The following is a 16,402-nucleotide window of genomic DNA, read 5'->3' on the forward strand; positions in this document are numbered from 1 at the left end:
TATTTATATATCCTCTTATAATCTACTTACTTTTCTTTTCTTTTCTCTTTTTCCAAAATTGTTTTTATTTTCGAATGGAACGTGATTATCATCAAAGTTTAGTATATATTGAAAGATATTTGATTATTGATTAAAATCTCAACAAAATTACATTATCCATATTTAGTTCGATAATTATTTTTTTAGAAATATAATAATAAATCCTTATTAAATAAAAGATAATATTCATGTATATAATTTTATAATAAGTTTTATTCTTAATGAATATTTGAATTTAATATTTAATAATATATTTTAATTGATATTTTTAATTTTTTTAATTTATAATATATTTTAATTGGTATTAATTTGTCCTATATATATTCTCTAAATATAATGCACATATGAAATCATGCATATATAACACTTGTTTTGGAATAAATTTAAAAAATTATGTATATACAATGTTTGCAAAAAATCCATTGAAATAAAAAAATAATCAAGTAATAGGACAAAGGAAGAAAGCAATAACCTTTTTTTTATGTTTATTAGTAGATAGCCTAAACCAATAGAAGATAGAGTTACTTTTATTTTAATATTTTTTTTAACTTTTCAGTTTATATACGAAAGTAGATTCCAAGAAAGGTAAATTAAATTTGACATACTAAATGTTAGAATCACTTTTCAACTAATTAAATTCTAACAAAAGTAACTACTTTTTATCATACCAAATACTAACATAAGGTAACCTACACCTAATGTCACTCTAACATACGATTTGTTCTCTCTTTTTTTCTCTCAATTTAGTCACTACCGTTAAAATAATTATTCAAATTAGTTACTTCCATCAAAACAACTCATTTTCCACTAACGGATTACTAATATGACATATTAGCTTATTGAATGACCATGCGTAATATGTTGTTAATTTTTTTATAATTAGTCTACAAGTTAAAAACAAATAAAATAATTCAAATTTTGAAAAATAAAATTAGTTTCAAAAACTTTCCATCTACAAACATAACAAATCTTTACCTATCAAAATTTGCATGGCACTATCGTCGAATCTAGGACTGAACCATTTTCAACTAATACTTGAGATGAAAAAGAAAAACAAAATATTGTAGAGCTAGAAAGTCCAAACACCAGGCGAATGAAAATACGCACGTCCCGATCTGTCTCCGACACTCCCACCACTGAAATAACACTCTGCGCAAGAATCCCCAGCAGTGGCCGCCACTTCCGTTTCTTCTTCTCCGGCATCCCTACGCGTGTGCCTGAAAGCCCATTCTTTGGTTTGATACGGCATCAACTCATTGTGGTCTATCATATCCGGAGAATTGTCGAGAAAGTTAAGCTTGTCCAAGTTCCCACACAAACAAAATCGCAGTGTTTGTACGCCCTAGTTAATCATTTTATAACACATCACACTCTTAAATTTAAAAAATTAAATTAAATTAAATTAAAACTTTTCAGTTTTTTTATACTTAGCTCCCTCCCATGAATTTTTCTTGCTTTTAATGCACTTTTTTTCTAATAGTTAGATTACTTTTCATTAAAATCATCTTACCATTTATTAACATAACATTAATTATTTTATGCAAAATTATTTTTTTTTAAAATAGTATATGAATTTTGAATTGGAGTGAAAAAGAATCAAAATCGGGAGTTATAAAATAGAAAAGAAACTCATCAAAGTCTAAGATTCATTGTCAAAATCAAGTTTGGATAAGTTTAGGATTTTGAATTTTCCGTCACTAAAGTTTTGAGGTGAAGATAAAATAAATGAATATGTTTGTAAGTTTTTGGCGTGTAGAACGCTTTCAAACTTTTTTTTTTTTAAATAATTAAGCCCCTCTTTTTTTTTAGATTAATTGAGCACTTGAAATTTTTAAAATGCATAAAAAAAGTCCTTAAATTTTTTTAAAAAAAGCAATTAAGCCTTTATTTTTTTTGCACTCAGTTAGGTACTTAAATTTTCAAAATATATCAAAAAGACTCTCAAATTTTTTTCAAAAAAAAAAATTAAGCCCCTACTTTTATTAAAAATTAATATATATATATAAATCATAAAAAATAAAAATTTGTAAAATTTTATAAAAATCATAAAATATTATAAAATATATAGAACTATAAAAAAGTATAAAATTTTACAAAGTCATTAGAAAATTATAAAAAATGTAAAGAAATATAAATTTCATAAAAAAATTATAAAAATTATCATAACAAGAGAAGCATTTTATATTTTTTTCTATAACTTTTATTAATTTTTATTTTTTTATCTTTTATCGCCACATGTAGCGCTATGTTCCGACACATAATGACTTTAATTGAAAAAACCTAGGGGCATTAAATTTTTAATGATTTTTATAAAATTTTACAATTTTTTTACAATTTTTAATAAATTTTAAATTGTTTATATTTTTATTAAAATTTAAATAATTTTTCTAAAATTTATTATTTATTATTTATTATTAAAAATTCTAATTTTTAATAAGAGCAGGGGCTTAATTGTTTTTTTGAAAAATTTTGAGGATCATTTTTTGTATATTTTGAAAGCTCAAGTACCTAATTGAGTAAAAAAAAAGCAAAGGCTTAATTACTTTTTTTAATAAATTTGAGAGTATTTTTTATGCATTTTGAGAGTTCAAGTATTCAATTGAATGCCAAAAAAAAAGAATGGCTTAATTACTTTTTTTTAAAAAAATTAAAGATTTTTTACACCTTTAAACTTAAGTTTTTTTTTTAAAAAAAAACTTCAATAAATAATATTTAACTTTATTGGACATTTTAGTGATTGGATAAAAAAATATAGTAAAATAAATAATAGAGTATAATTTAGATATCACTTTCGATAACAAAATATAGTTTTGCTACCACTTGTAATAAAAAAAATTAGTTAACTTGAGAAAAGATATAGTTAAGTATCATTTTATCATTTTATTGTTGAAGTCAATTTTAAGCTATCCATAATGTGCTCAACTCGTTCAAGTTATTGCAACAAGTACAGTACCCAACTAAACTAAAATTCAACCAAGAATTTCTTAACTAATTCAATGGCACTAAACTCACTTAAATATTAATATAAGTTTCAATTATAAAAAAATTTCAATGCAATTTTATCATCTTTGGAACAGTATAGTATAGTTATGTTATGCCCGAATAATGCTAGTATTGAAATTAAACAATTTGATTCTGAATTTCAATACCATACATTATGTCGAATTAGATTTGAATATTATTATTTGAAATCAAAACTATCCATTGAATATCAAATCGGCTAAGTACTTGAATTTAGTAAATACAAGATTAAAAATAAAATTTTAAAAAACAAAACAAATAATGAGTTCGAATATTCAAATAAGATAATACTTGAATTTAATAAATACAAATTTAAAAAAATTTAAAAAAAAAACAAATATTGAATTCGAATATTCGATTCCACATTTATTAATTGCACAACTAAAGCTTTTTTCGAATATCCAGTGGTAGTATACCAATATTCTTTTTGAATCTGCTACAAATGGTAATCAGAATATTTGACTCCAAAATATTTCCCAATTTCGTAAAAAATCAACTCAGATATCCATGAATATTCAAATTCGTACTATCAATTGCCATCCGCTAGGTATAACCTGAAAGTCACTTGCGGCACAGTCTAGAGACTGAAAAATAATCTACAAGCTATTTCATGGAATGAACGAAAAGCATTTACACACAGTAGCAAACTTCAAAGAAATTAAGAAAGGACTTTTAATTCACAATACCAAGTTATTCAGCAGCCAAGGAGAAACCCTAATCATGGATTTATCTAAACAACAACAAAAGAAAAACTCCTAAAACCTTCCAAAATATATTCAATAAAGCCCATCCTTAAACCACATACATTAGGACAACTCGGTAAAAGATAGACACAGAGTCCTGCAAGCAACGACCGAAACAACCAAAGCTGCCAAATATCAGAGAAGACATCATAAGCTAATGTAGAAGTTTTTCATACCTTGATCGTCGAGTAATTCAGTCTTAGACATCCTTAAGGCAAAATGAGGTCAACAGCTTTGTATATGAACATCATGGTGCAATAGGCTCCTGTACAAAGTCCAGCTGTCCTTGCTCTCCGATCATTGGCCATTGATCAATGTCAGGCTGACTTTCTCCTGAATCAACTGTAGGAACCGCCTCCTCTAGTTGAATTGGAGAAAACTCTTCATTTGTCGCATTGGATAAGGTTGTTTTGGATGAAGCTACTTTCCCCTCAGCAGTTGCTTTGGATGCAGTTACCTTTTTCTGATTCAATTCCTTAGATGCTTTTTCCTCATTTGTTGCACCAGCCAAACTAGTCTTCTGAGAAGGCAGTTTGGGAAGGGATTTACGCTGTGGCTTCTTTGCATGAACTGGAGAAATTAATTTGGCAGAGATGCTCTGAGATGCTTTCTCATCCAGACTTCGCCGACCTGATTGGTGACTGCTATTGCTAGCAGCATCGAACTCAAAAGGAACTGAGCCTTTTTTTCGACCAAGCTTTGGAGATTTAGCTCTTGTAGTTGGTATCTGCATCCAGTCAATAGCAAAAAAAAAAAAAAAAAGTTAAAAGTTGTGCCATGGTTAATAAATTTGTGAACTCAATTGTAGATGTGCGAAATATAGTATGAAATTATAAAACGATGCATGTCTCACTCTAAAGGAGACACAAATATGGTCTGTGCATTGAGGAATAGACCAAGGCAACTTAAATCAATTGAATTCAAAGTTTCCCTTCAAGAGATTTAAACAAAGAAGATAAATACTAGTCCAAAAGAAAAATCGCTTGCTGTCAGTAAAATTTAAGTTTGACTTCCCACCAAAATAAATGGCGTCAACAACAATAAATGGCGTCATTCCAAAACAAGGATATTATTTGGCTACAACGTTTAAAGCAAAATAGCTTTGACATTACATGGCACTGTTAAAGGCATGGACCACATGGTGACTACTAGAAGGTACTTGAAGGAAAGATAATAAAATGACATGGCTGAATCTAACAGGGATTGACCAATTTCAGTACACCCAATGGAAATCTAGGTTCGCATCTTACAGCATAGTACATGAGTCAGACGAGAAAATTATCCATTAAAATTTCAATCTCACATGATCCCCAAGTTTTGGCCTATTGGCTGCGTGTTCACCTTCCTCACAAATAACATGGGTTCAAATCATCGTTGTTACAAAAAACAAAAAAACAGTTCAATCTCACATTTGAAATGGCATCAAATGTATGCCCTCAGGTTCATTCAGAAGGGCTTTTACTAATTATGACAACATCGATTTCATTGTTAATCAGTTCAAGTCGTTATAAGTTAAGCTACAGCTAATGCCAAACTCAAGCATCTCACAGCATCTTACAGGGAAGAAAATGGCTCCGGTGGGATGATGTGCGAATGCCTGAATAATATAATGATAAAACCTTCAAAAGTAACCTTCACGCCTATAGGTATTGTTCAGCATTTCAGTCCTCTCATCCTCCAATCTCAAAAGAGAGGAGAAAGATATGATGGTAATAAGCATGCTGTTAGAGTTAAAATTGAATTGAACTTCATTTGCCTATGCAAATTTCAATATTCAAAGGATTCTCAAGCTTTTTATACATCAGAACATTCAACTAACCTTCTTTAATTCCACCTTAGGAGGTGCAGGTTCCTGATAGAAGCTTGGCATTGGAGTTGCTTTGAAGTTTAAACTCTTCCTAAACTTCTTAATCTCAGCTTCTTGAGTTTCCTGGCAGAAAAATGACGTGTCACTATGATAGGAAAGAAACAATTCAAGGCCTTAAGTCATCACATTCACAAAATAAGACCTTGGATTTTGCTTGCAAATTGCTCTTTTCTACTTCCTTTGCATGAATTTTTTCCTCAAGTTTAGTGTAGAACTGTGCAACACAATGGAGATAAAGTTATATAAAAGAGCTGCCAGAATAGACAATGTAAAATCTTCAGAATATAAAATAAAACACCAACCTCTCTCCTTTTCTCAGCCCGTTCATCACACTTGAAACTGAAACCATAATTTGGAAGGGTACCAACCCTAAGAGGTTTGGCATCGGCTGCCATGGGGCTTCCATGAAGCAATTAAGGAAAACAGATATATATCAGTTAAAAACAGAAACTTCTGGACAAGAGTGAGAAGGAAGCTCAAATAGCAAACCATTTCAACCCATAGTCCCAGACAGGAGGTAATAATGAAAAGTCCAAACTGCAAAGGATACGACAATTCTGTGTCTACTTCAGTTTTATGAATAGGTCCTTTCTTCAGAGGCTTCAGCTTGGGTTTCTCCCTGTAATAAACAATAGAACAGCTGAGATATGGAAGGAGAAAGTATCCCACATCATCTGGAACATAAAGTAATTTCAAGGGAAAATGAATAGATGAAATGTGAACATAGGAGTTTCCCCTCTAAGTTGGTTAATAACATCAATAACATGGGCAGAAGGCAGCATGATGAAAGAGAAGAAATTCAAACATAAGCATAAGTAGTACATACATAGTGCCTTTAGTGAAGGCTGCACCAGATTTCTCAGAATGCTGTCAGAAGCAGAGAGGGAAAACAATTATCAGAAGGCGGTAATACTTACAAAATTTAAATAATAATAATAATAATAATAATACTATCAACTCCAACCTTGGATGCATTGCCATGTTTTTCATTAAATGATCTACTACTTTGAAGAGGTTGTTTTGGACGTGAATTTGTAGCTAGAGAACCACCCTTTGAAGCTGTCAAAGTCGCCTCTGCACTTTTTCCATCTTTACTTTTCTTCACTAGAGCTGAAGAAACATTTCTGGGACCTGAGGGCTTCTCATTCTTGGTCTTCCCTTGAACCTTCTGAGATTTGGATTGCTTCACATTATCTTTAACTTCCCCTTCCTATGAAGACAGACACACTCATAAAAAATGAAAATCAGACTAATGGTAATTAATAAAAAGGATATATATTTGATGCACTAACCGTGTATAACTTTGTGAATAAACCAGATGATACCACATCACCACAAAATTTTAAAATAAATCTACTTAACTTCATTTTTAATAAAGTGTCATCATCAGCTTATTGGTAGTTGACACATTTTCAATGCGTCAAATATAAACACTAAATAAAAACACCCAAACAGAATGTAAGACCTACTACCTTAGAATCAATCAATCCATTGCTATCCACGAAGCCACTCATTCCTTCTCTATCTTCCTTAGTTATTCCATTATCATCCATTTCATTCTGCAAACAAGTCTCCAAAGTTTTCTCAACATTCCCAGTCACATTATCTGAAAAACCATCGTCGTCCTCAGACACCTGAAGTTTCCTATTAACACCATTTTGAAGGGCAACCTCAAGCCCCTCAACAGGCAAGACATCTTCAGAATCCATCATACTCTGTAAAACGAACAAAACAAACTAGTATAAGCGCAATTAGAAAACAATGAAAGGGAATTAACACTTTAACAAATTTAAATTCCTCAAACCTTCACAACAAGAATAAACTATATATACTAATTTCCAATGGCTATCAACGTTCATCTCTTACAACCTCAAAAAGAGATCAATTTTGGATTTCCAGAAATATTAATCACATCTATAATATTCATTGTTGCTTCAAGAAGCAGTAAATTAGATCTTATACTTGCACACCACAAATCAACAAAAATCTAGCAGTAAACATCAGAAGTAGCTCAGTAGAAAAAAGGCGGAACCAAATTAGTGAAAAAGTTAAGTAACAATAGAAGATTTAAGTAGAGCAAATCTGCAATTACAACAGAGATCTTCAACACCAACTAAACAGCTTAATGCATTTCTCTTCACATTGATCTACTCTTTCCTAAAATCAAACATGAAATCCTCACTCTTTCTCTGGAAACAAACAAACAATAAACACTAACCAACTTAGTGAAAAGAAAAAAGAAACGAGTTAGACTAGAAGTTTTAAGTAGAGCACATCTGCAACGAGAACAGAGATCTTCAACATCAACTAAACAGCTTAACGCATTTCTCTTCACATTGATCTACTATTACCTAAAATCAAACATGAAATTCTCACTCTTTCTCAGGAAACAAACAAACAATAAACACTAACCAAAGTAGTGAAAAAAACGAGTAATAGATTTTTAAGTAGAGCAAATCTGCAATGAGAACAGAGATCTTCAACATCAACTAAACAGCTTAATGCATTTCTCTTCACATTGATCTACTCTTACCTAAAATCAAACATGAAAATCTCACTCTTTCTCAGGAAACAGACAAGCAACAATTTATTTTCTGAAAAAAAAAAGCAGTTTTGAACTAATTTACTTCCTTACCTCGTAAAGCGTGCGACAAATCAAAACTTCATGAATCCGTGAATGAAGAGAATTTAAGTAAAGGAAAATCGAAAGGATCTGAAAGATAATAAATTAAACAGTGTAGATTAAAGCCTCTAGGGTACTCCAACAGTAAGGATCTTAAAAAAAATAAAATAAAATAAAATAATTTGGGAATATGATTTTTTTTTTGTTTTTTTTTTTTGGGTTCTATTTTTCTTTGAAGGCTGTAAGGTCTTTTATAGTAGCGGATTTCAAATCAATTTCCAAGGCCACACTCTTTCACAGAGAAAATGATTTGATGTACTGTCCCAATAAAATACGGTTACGAAAATACGGTTTTCTTAATTAAAATACAGTTTTTGTACCTTACTTTTTTTTTTTTCTTTTTACCGGAATTTCAGAGAGTTTACATATGGTTAATCAACTAACACTGATTTCATTCTATCTCATTCTCGCTACTAAAAACAAATTTTTTTACTTTCTTTTTTTAATTTTTCTAACTTTTTTCCTAACTTTTCTCGTTGGAGGTTTTATTTTGTTTAAAGTAAAGTGTAACTTAAAATACATTAACCATAATTTCACTTTAATTACCCTAAAATTAGACTAAATCACCCATCACTCATTTTAAATAAGGATGATATTTATTTTGGTTTTTTTTATAAACACATTATTAATCTTCTATTACCATTTAATGGTAGAGTAGCTAATTGTATAATAAAAACTTATCTTGAGAATGCTTTAGAGTTAGTCATATTTGACTTATCTATGAATAATGTTAAGAAGATGTTATTAGTTGATAAAATTGGGAATTCGTATGTATGGACTAATAGGCCTTAAGGCCACTGATGGTCTTCTTCTTCTATAAAAAAAAATTATCAAAAAAAATTTGTGAATAACTAAAATAGGAACAATCTATATTTAGAATGACTAGCGGTGTAATTTTTTCTTTTGTTTTTAATTCTCTTATTTTCATTTTTTTAACTAAGCAAAGTATTTTTCTACTATTAATAAAGCCTATGATCAAATAGGTGTCACGAGTTAATTGGACACCAACTTAATTAAGGAAATTATAAAAATATATTTTCGTAATTAAAATATATTATATTATTTGAGAGCTATTTAGTCCTTTTATTTTTTTAACAAATAAAAATAAAAATATACTTATGATGGGATTTAAACCCACATCAATTGATTTAGTAAAATTTTAAATTCACTATTCAACCAAAATTTCATTTTAATCAATAATATACATTTTTATTTTAATATGTACAATTTATTACATTCATGAGTTGTATATATCTTTACTTACTATTAATAAAACCTATAACTGAGTTGGTATCACAAGTTAATCTGGTACTAACTCAGGTATGAAAAGACTAATATACCTTTTTAGTGAATGACTGTTATTATTATTTTGATAATCTTTTTGTCTTTTCATACTTTTAGATATTTTTAAATAAAAGAACTAAAATTAACGTGTCTAGGAATTGAACCTATGTTTAATAGATTTATAAATAAATTCTTTATCACTATTTCATTAATAATTTTTTAGTAAACTTTTAAAAAATAAATTTTAACATAAAATGTTTGCTACGAAATTTGTGTATCTATACTATTAATTAAGTCTCTGACTAAGTTGGTATCGCGAATTATGTGGACAACAACTCGGTTAAAATAAATTATGGAAATGTTCTTCCGTAATTAAAATAAGTTATATTATTTCAAGGTACTTTAGTCTTTTTTTTAACAAAAACTAATAAAAATACGTTTATAATAGGATAAAACTTTAAATTTACCACTCAACTAAAATTTCATTTTCATGTGTTTTATACGTTTTTATTTTAATATGCACATTTTATTACCTTAAATTTACCATAAGTTTCATTATTTATTGAATATTATTTTAAACACACATTTGTGTTTTAAAATATGATTTACACATCCATATGAGTATAATAGGATTGCTAGTTATAAATAATGTTTGTTCTTCTCTCTCTTAAAGAAGTAACGATATCAATGCGTTGCTCTGTTATTAATAGATTACTCAGCTTTTACTAAAAGCTGTGATCCATTTTGCTTTTTTTGAAAGCCATGGTGGTATTATTTAGTTGTAACTTTAATGTCTATTTTTCTTAGTTGGTACTTTAGTTTCCGTTTTGGGGAATTTATGAAGGAGGTGAGGTCATTTGGAGATTGTTTCTATGCATCACCAATGTGGAAGGAATTTTTTTTGGGACCTCTAGCATTGTCACCAAAGTTTATTGGAATTAATTATCCACAATGATAAATTTAGGATACTGCTATCAACAGTTGATTAAAGTGGTGCATGTCTAATAGTTTTTTGGCACTACAAATATGGCAGTTATGACTGGTTATATATCTCCTCAACTGGTTTTTTTCGAGATGGGAAGAGAAGAGAATGCAACAATTTAATCAAAATCTTTTACCTTCCTATAGTGTTTTATTCTTGATGGGTGTATATGGCTAGAAACAAAAGATTGGTATGAATGACATTTCCAATTTGATTTTCTTTGATCTTGTGTCTTTTCTTGTTTGTAATTAACTTAAACTTCCTTTGCTAGTGTTGCCATTATGGTATGTTACACTCCTCTCAACTTATAAGTTCTGTTATGGTTTTGACTATTGATAGAATCACTATTTTATTTCACCAAAAAAACAAAATTTTGAAGCTGTGATAATTTTCTAAAAATAATATTAGGCTTTAATTAACATTCACCTGATAAATATTTACTTAAATTTAAGAATTTAATTCAATTTTATATTTGACCTAATTTGATTTAATGATAAAAAGTTAACAATTCAAATCTATTCAAACCAAACATATAATAACTCAATCTCAAGTGACAAGAATTAGAAACAATATGAATTCCTAAAGATTCGATTCGAAAAAACTCAATCCTTAAAACATATCTCGAATCCAAAACAAGACTAACATAAAATAACTCAAAACCCAAATTTGATCTAAACTTAAATTCATCTAAACTTAGATAAGTGTTAATCCAAATAGGGTTCATGCATGGCGAATTTAACTTTAAAATAAATATTGGAAAGAATTTACACTTGATATGTAGCATAAGAATACTCCAACCTAAAACATCAAAACTCCCAATGTCTCAATATTATCGGGACCTTCATTTATATCAAAGTTTTCAAAATTTAAAAAAAAATTGTTTGTTTGAGTAAATATATTAGAAAATTCTAAAATTTGTTAAGAATTTCAAAATATATGATTTTAATAGCTGGCCTAAAGAGTTAGTTATTTCAAAATTCCTTGTAAATTAAAAAAAGTTAAACTTTAAAATCATTTTTATTGAATTTTAATAAATATTTTTTTAAATTTTATTTTATTCATACTATTTATGTTTTTTTACATAATGTATCCATATTAAATTTTTTATATTGTTTATTAATATAATAATTTTTAATTTTAATTTTTTAATTTATAAAATTCCAATAACTAATTTTTTTTAAATCAATTATTTATTCAAACAATTCAATTGCAAATGTTAACATTTAAATTAATAATTCTAAAATATTAGCATTTTAAGAATCTAAAAAACAATAAATTTTTTCATCCAAACACTTGAATTTTATATGATAGTTTTAAAATTAATATTAAACATTATAGCAAAATCTTTTTGAATTTTCCCCAAAGAGAGGTAAAAATAATAAAATAAAAGTCATTAATACATTGATTTTTGGAAGAGATATCTTCACCTTGAATCAATTTGTTTTCCCTTTTTATTTTAAAATTAGTAAGATTCAATATCCTATTTAATTAAAAATTTACAAAATGTTAAAACTTAGAAATTTTTTAAGCATAAATTGTTTGTTGTTGCTTTTTAGTTAGATAAATTATTGATAAAAAGAAAAATAATTATGAATTATTGTATTTTATAAGCATAAAAAAACATTTAAAGAAATAGATTAAGCTTCAAATTATCTGACAAAATAAGATAAATTAATAAGAGGAGATCATGATAGTGTAGTAAAAAGACACCAAATCGTCTTGTCTCTAGCTCTCGTTTTTTTGGCCTTTGAGTGTAAGTTTTTCATGCCTAGTGTGCATGTTTAGTATTGCTTAGCCAAGTTATTTTTGTAAGTTTCATTTCCTTTGTTTTTGTTTCTGGTTTTAGTTTTGATGGAGGTAGAGTTTCGAAGACTAACGGTTCTAGACAAGAGGTGGAGTTTGTTCTAGCTCCAAATAAGGCTCAGGTAGATGAAACCAACAATGATCTTTGTATGGTGGGAAAGTTCTTAGGGGAGAAGGTCATTAACTTTGCTACCAGGGAGAGTACTCTTTTTTTCTCTTTGGAGACTGATTCAAGCAGCACATATTAAGCCTATTGGAGATAATGGGTCCTATATTATTCACTTTTTTCATCTAGTGGACTATGGTATTTAATAATTGTATTTTTTTGGTTCAACAATTGACCAAATAAGAGAATTCAAAAGACATTTATTTCCATTTTGTGGACTTTTGGGTTCAGGTGCATGACTTGTTGCCTGGATTTGCATCTGAAGCCTTAGTAAAGAGTCTTAATAATGTGATAAGGTCCTTTATAGATTATGATTTGTCAGGGTATAAGAATTGCATGAATAAAGAATTCGAGTTCGATTAGATATCTAAAAATCGCTTCTACGAAAGAAGAGAATCAAACGTTAATGAGATAAACATTTTGAGGTTTCCTTTTGTTATGAGCGGGTCCAATAGTGTGTTACCTATGTAGTATTACTGGCACAATGAGTTGAACTATAGAGAATTGTTGGAGCTACGGGAACATGATGTGGTTAGGGAGTGGTCAGAAGAGATAAGTGATGAGGCACAACATCAGCTTAAATTCTAGAATAGTCGATGGAGACATAATTCTAACAATCAAAGAATATGGGATTATGAGGCAAAAAATCAAGATTTAAATGATAATTGTCCAATGAGTAAATCAAGGATTGTCAACAATGTTATAGCTTATCCCAAGTTGCTAAAATTCAAATAAGTTATAGGATGTTCTAAATTTCATGTGGGCTACAAAGGGATAGGCTGTGAAGGATTGTTAAAGGGTGAGCAAGAAAACCTTGATGGGCCTCAAGTGGGTGTAGAATCTAGTGGGGTGAATAAAGAGAATGAGGCCATGAAGATTGGAGAAGTGAAGAAAAATCCTCGGGATGACACAAATCACCTGAGAGATGCTACGAATGTTGTAAAAGATGAAGTTAATTGGTTAGGGTGGATCAAGTGATTTTTCATCAAGTTCTTTTTATCGGTTGGTACCCATCGGGAATTATGATTTGCATAGCCGTGAACTATATCATGGCTTGGGTAACTAATGTGTAGTCTTAACATTTAAGAAGCTAGTTAATTATTATAAACCCGATGTTTTATTTTTTAATAGAAACTTTAGTTTATTCTGGTAGAATGGAGGAATTACATGTGACTCTTGGTTTTGATAGGTTGGGGTGTAGTGGAAGGCTTGTTGTGTTGTGAAAGGCTGAGTTTAATATTAGTGTGAGTGGTTATTCTATTAACCGCATTAATATGATTATGGAGAATGATGTTAATGTCAAGTGGTAACTAATAAGCTTTTATGGTTACCTGCACCGAAAGTGCTTTAGTTGGGATCTTTTAAAGTCTCTTACTATTTTACATAAGTTTCCTTGTATGTGTATTACGGACTTCAATTATATTCTATATGAATTATTGCTTGATGGGTTCCAAGTTGTATCACAGATTGTAATCTGACCAAGATATCCCTAGTTGGTAATGACTTACATATGAGTGAGGATGAGGGTCTAGTTTGTTTATTATGGAACAATTGGATTAGGCTTTCATTTCAGATGATTGGGAAAATATCTTTCCATTCTATCAACTATATAATTGATGGCTGCTTCGTCATATCATAATCTAATTAAATTGGTTGCTTAGTCTATTATCTTGACAAAGAATGTTCAACGGTTTAGATTTGAAAATCGATGGATTATAGAAGAATGTTTCTTAAATATAGTTAGGGATAGTTGGAGATGTTTCCAGTTTCCAAGTATTCTAAAAAAAATCATTACTTTATTTCGCGGCTTGGCACATAGGGAAAGAAGGCTAAGGTAATTTTAGCAGTTGTATTTCTAATTTGAAAAATTAGATAATGACTTGTAGAATCATTCTTGTAATAGTAGATTTGTGGTAGATTTAAAACTAAACTAATCTACTTGTGCAAGAGGTCATCTATTAGAAGCAATGAGCAAAAATATTTTGGATAAAGTATGCGAAACGAAATCCAAATACTTTCATACATATGTTTCTAAATGAAGAAGGGTCAATCAAATTTTTATGTTAGTTAATTATCAAGGTCAGCATTGTACTGAAGATAATGAGATGCATTAGATTGTCATGGATTATCTTCAAAATCTTTGTGAGGCTTCTAATGTGTCCAACTTTGAGACTTTTTCATACATGCCTCCTTGTGTGATTGAAGTTGACAATGAGAAACATAAATCCCTATTTCAGATTGAAGAATTTCAGTAGGTTGTGTTTGATATGAATTCGAAGAAGGCATTAGGGCTGGATGGTATGAATTTGGCTTTCTTTCAACATTATTGGTCTACTATTATGGAGGACATTGAATCAATGTTGTAATTAGCTCAATAATGGTGAGTTTATTGCTAAACTTAATTACACAATCATTGTTTTGATTCCAAATAAAAATCATCCTCATAATATGACCAAGCTTTGGCTCATTGCTCTTTGTAATGTGTTGTTTAAGGTTGTGCCAAAGTTTTTTCAAATAGGCTCAAGTCATTACTCACTCATATTATTTCTCTGACGCGATCAAATTTTTTTTCAGGATGACTTATTATTATTATGGTTGCGTTTGAGATTATTAATCACATGCAGAATAATAGTAGAGGTAAGAAAGAAAAAGTTGTGGTGAATATTAATATCAATAAATTCTACAATAAAGTTAACATGAACTTTTTAAGGTATATCTTATTGAAGATGGGTTTATGTCATAAATAGGTGCATTGGGTTATGATATGCATGAAATTGATTAGTTACATAGTTGCTTTTAATGGTGTGGAGTTGGGACCAATTGTTATAAGTCAAGGGCTTCGCCAAAAAGACCCATTATTGCCATATTTTTTCATCATTTGCACTAAAGGACTCAACTATTTGCTCAAGAGATCAGAGGTTAGAGGTGACTTAGATGACCTTTCTATTTGTAAAGGTTGCCCGAGTATTTCTCACATTTTCTTTACTGACAACCACTTTTTTTTTGGAGCTTTAGTAGGAGAATGTAATGTCGTCAAAGAGTTCTTGGCTATGTATGAGGAGGTTTTGGGGCAAGTGATAAAGCTTCAAAAATCTAAGATAATTGTAACACCCCACCCGACGTAGTCTCAGTTGGTGGTTTGTGTGGGTGGATTGTTGGACTCGATAGTTTTTTTTGTGAGCGTAGCTGGTAAGGCCCCAATTGTGGAATAGTTTACCATGTTTGCTTGTGAGAGTTATGTGGACTATAAATAACAGTGTGGCTAATACAGTGGGGGTTCTTCTTTCTTTTTTCTATTTTTTTTATTATTGTACCCCGATAAGAGGGAATAACCTCGTCAGAGAAGAACCAGAAAGTGTTTGAATAATAAATAAATGTTGTAGAGTGTAGCAAAAGACTTGTGGTGTAACCAACTTATTTGAGATCTTTAGTGAGTATCCAATTTGTGTAAGTTTTCTGTGAGTCTACTCTGAGCCCCTGTATACTGTTAGTTTCTGAGCTATCATAGTTAAGGGTTACAAATTCAAGTAAAACTGTCTCTTTTGAATGTGGTAAATTGTTGCATGTAACCATCTACATGTGCATGTAAGTGATAAGAAATAAATACAACTTTCTTGGTTTGCAAACTCGGTATCTGGATATGATGGGCCACTTGTAAGGCATGGTAGTTGCTAACTAGATTGGTGTATGTGTTGGACTACTGGTAAGGCATGTTAATTGCTAACCAGATTGGCATATGTGTTGGGTTATTGATAGGGCATGTTAGTTGCTAACCAGTATAGCGTTATGGGTGATGCCATCAATAGGGCATGTT

General features: G+C 29.7%; 1 protein-coding gene across 3 annotated transcripts; it reads right to left on the minus strand.

Moving 5' to 3' along the window:
* Window positions 1–3,645: 3,645 nt before the first annotated feature.
* LOC107961678 (protein WVD2-like 6) lies at window positions 3,646–8,694 on the minus strand. 3 transcript variants are annotated; one of them, XM_016897756.2, is made up of 9 exons: window positions 8,306–8,694; window positions 7,143–7,385; window positions 6,635–6,880; window positions 6,497–6,537; window positions 6,221–6,289; window positions 5,973–6,069; window positions 5,813–5,884; window positions 5,623–5,733; window positions 3,646–4,530 (listed from the first exon to the last, which is right to left on the minus strand). In XM_016897756.2, the coding sequence occupies exons 2-9, from the start codon at window positions 7,380–7,382 to the stop codon at window positions 4,051–4,053; spliced, it is 1,356 nt and encodes a 451-aa protein (XP_016753245.1). In that variant the 5' UTR covers window positions 7,383–7,385; window positions 8,306–8,694; the 3' UTR covers window positions 3,646–4,050. The 3 variants fall into 3 exon arrangements, with proteins under 3 accessions (XP_016753245.1, XP_016753243.1, XP_040971584.1); XM_016897754.2 differs by having other exon boundaries at window positions 5,973–6,072; window positions 8,306–8,586; XM_041115650.1 differs by lacking the exon at window positions 8,306–8,694 and adding an exon at window positions 8,204–8,222 and having other exon boundaries at window positions 5,973–6,072.
* Window positions 8,695–16,402: the final 7,708 nt, after the last annotated feature.

The sequence above is a fragment of the Gossypium hirsutum genome, chromosome A06, assembly GCF_007990345.1.
Source record: "Gossypium hirsutum isolate 1008001.06 chromosome A06, Gossypium_hirsutum_v2.1, whole genome shotgun sequence".
Taxonomy (NCBI): Eukaryota; Viridiplantae; Streptophyta; class Magnoliopsida; order Malvales; family Malvaceae; genus Gossypium; species Gossypium hirsutum.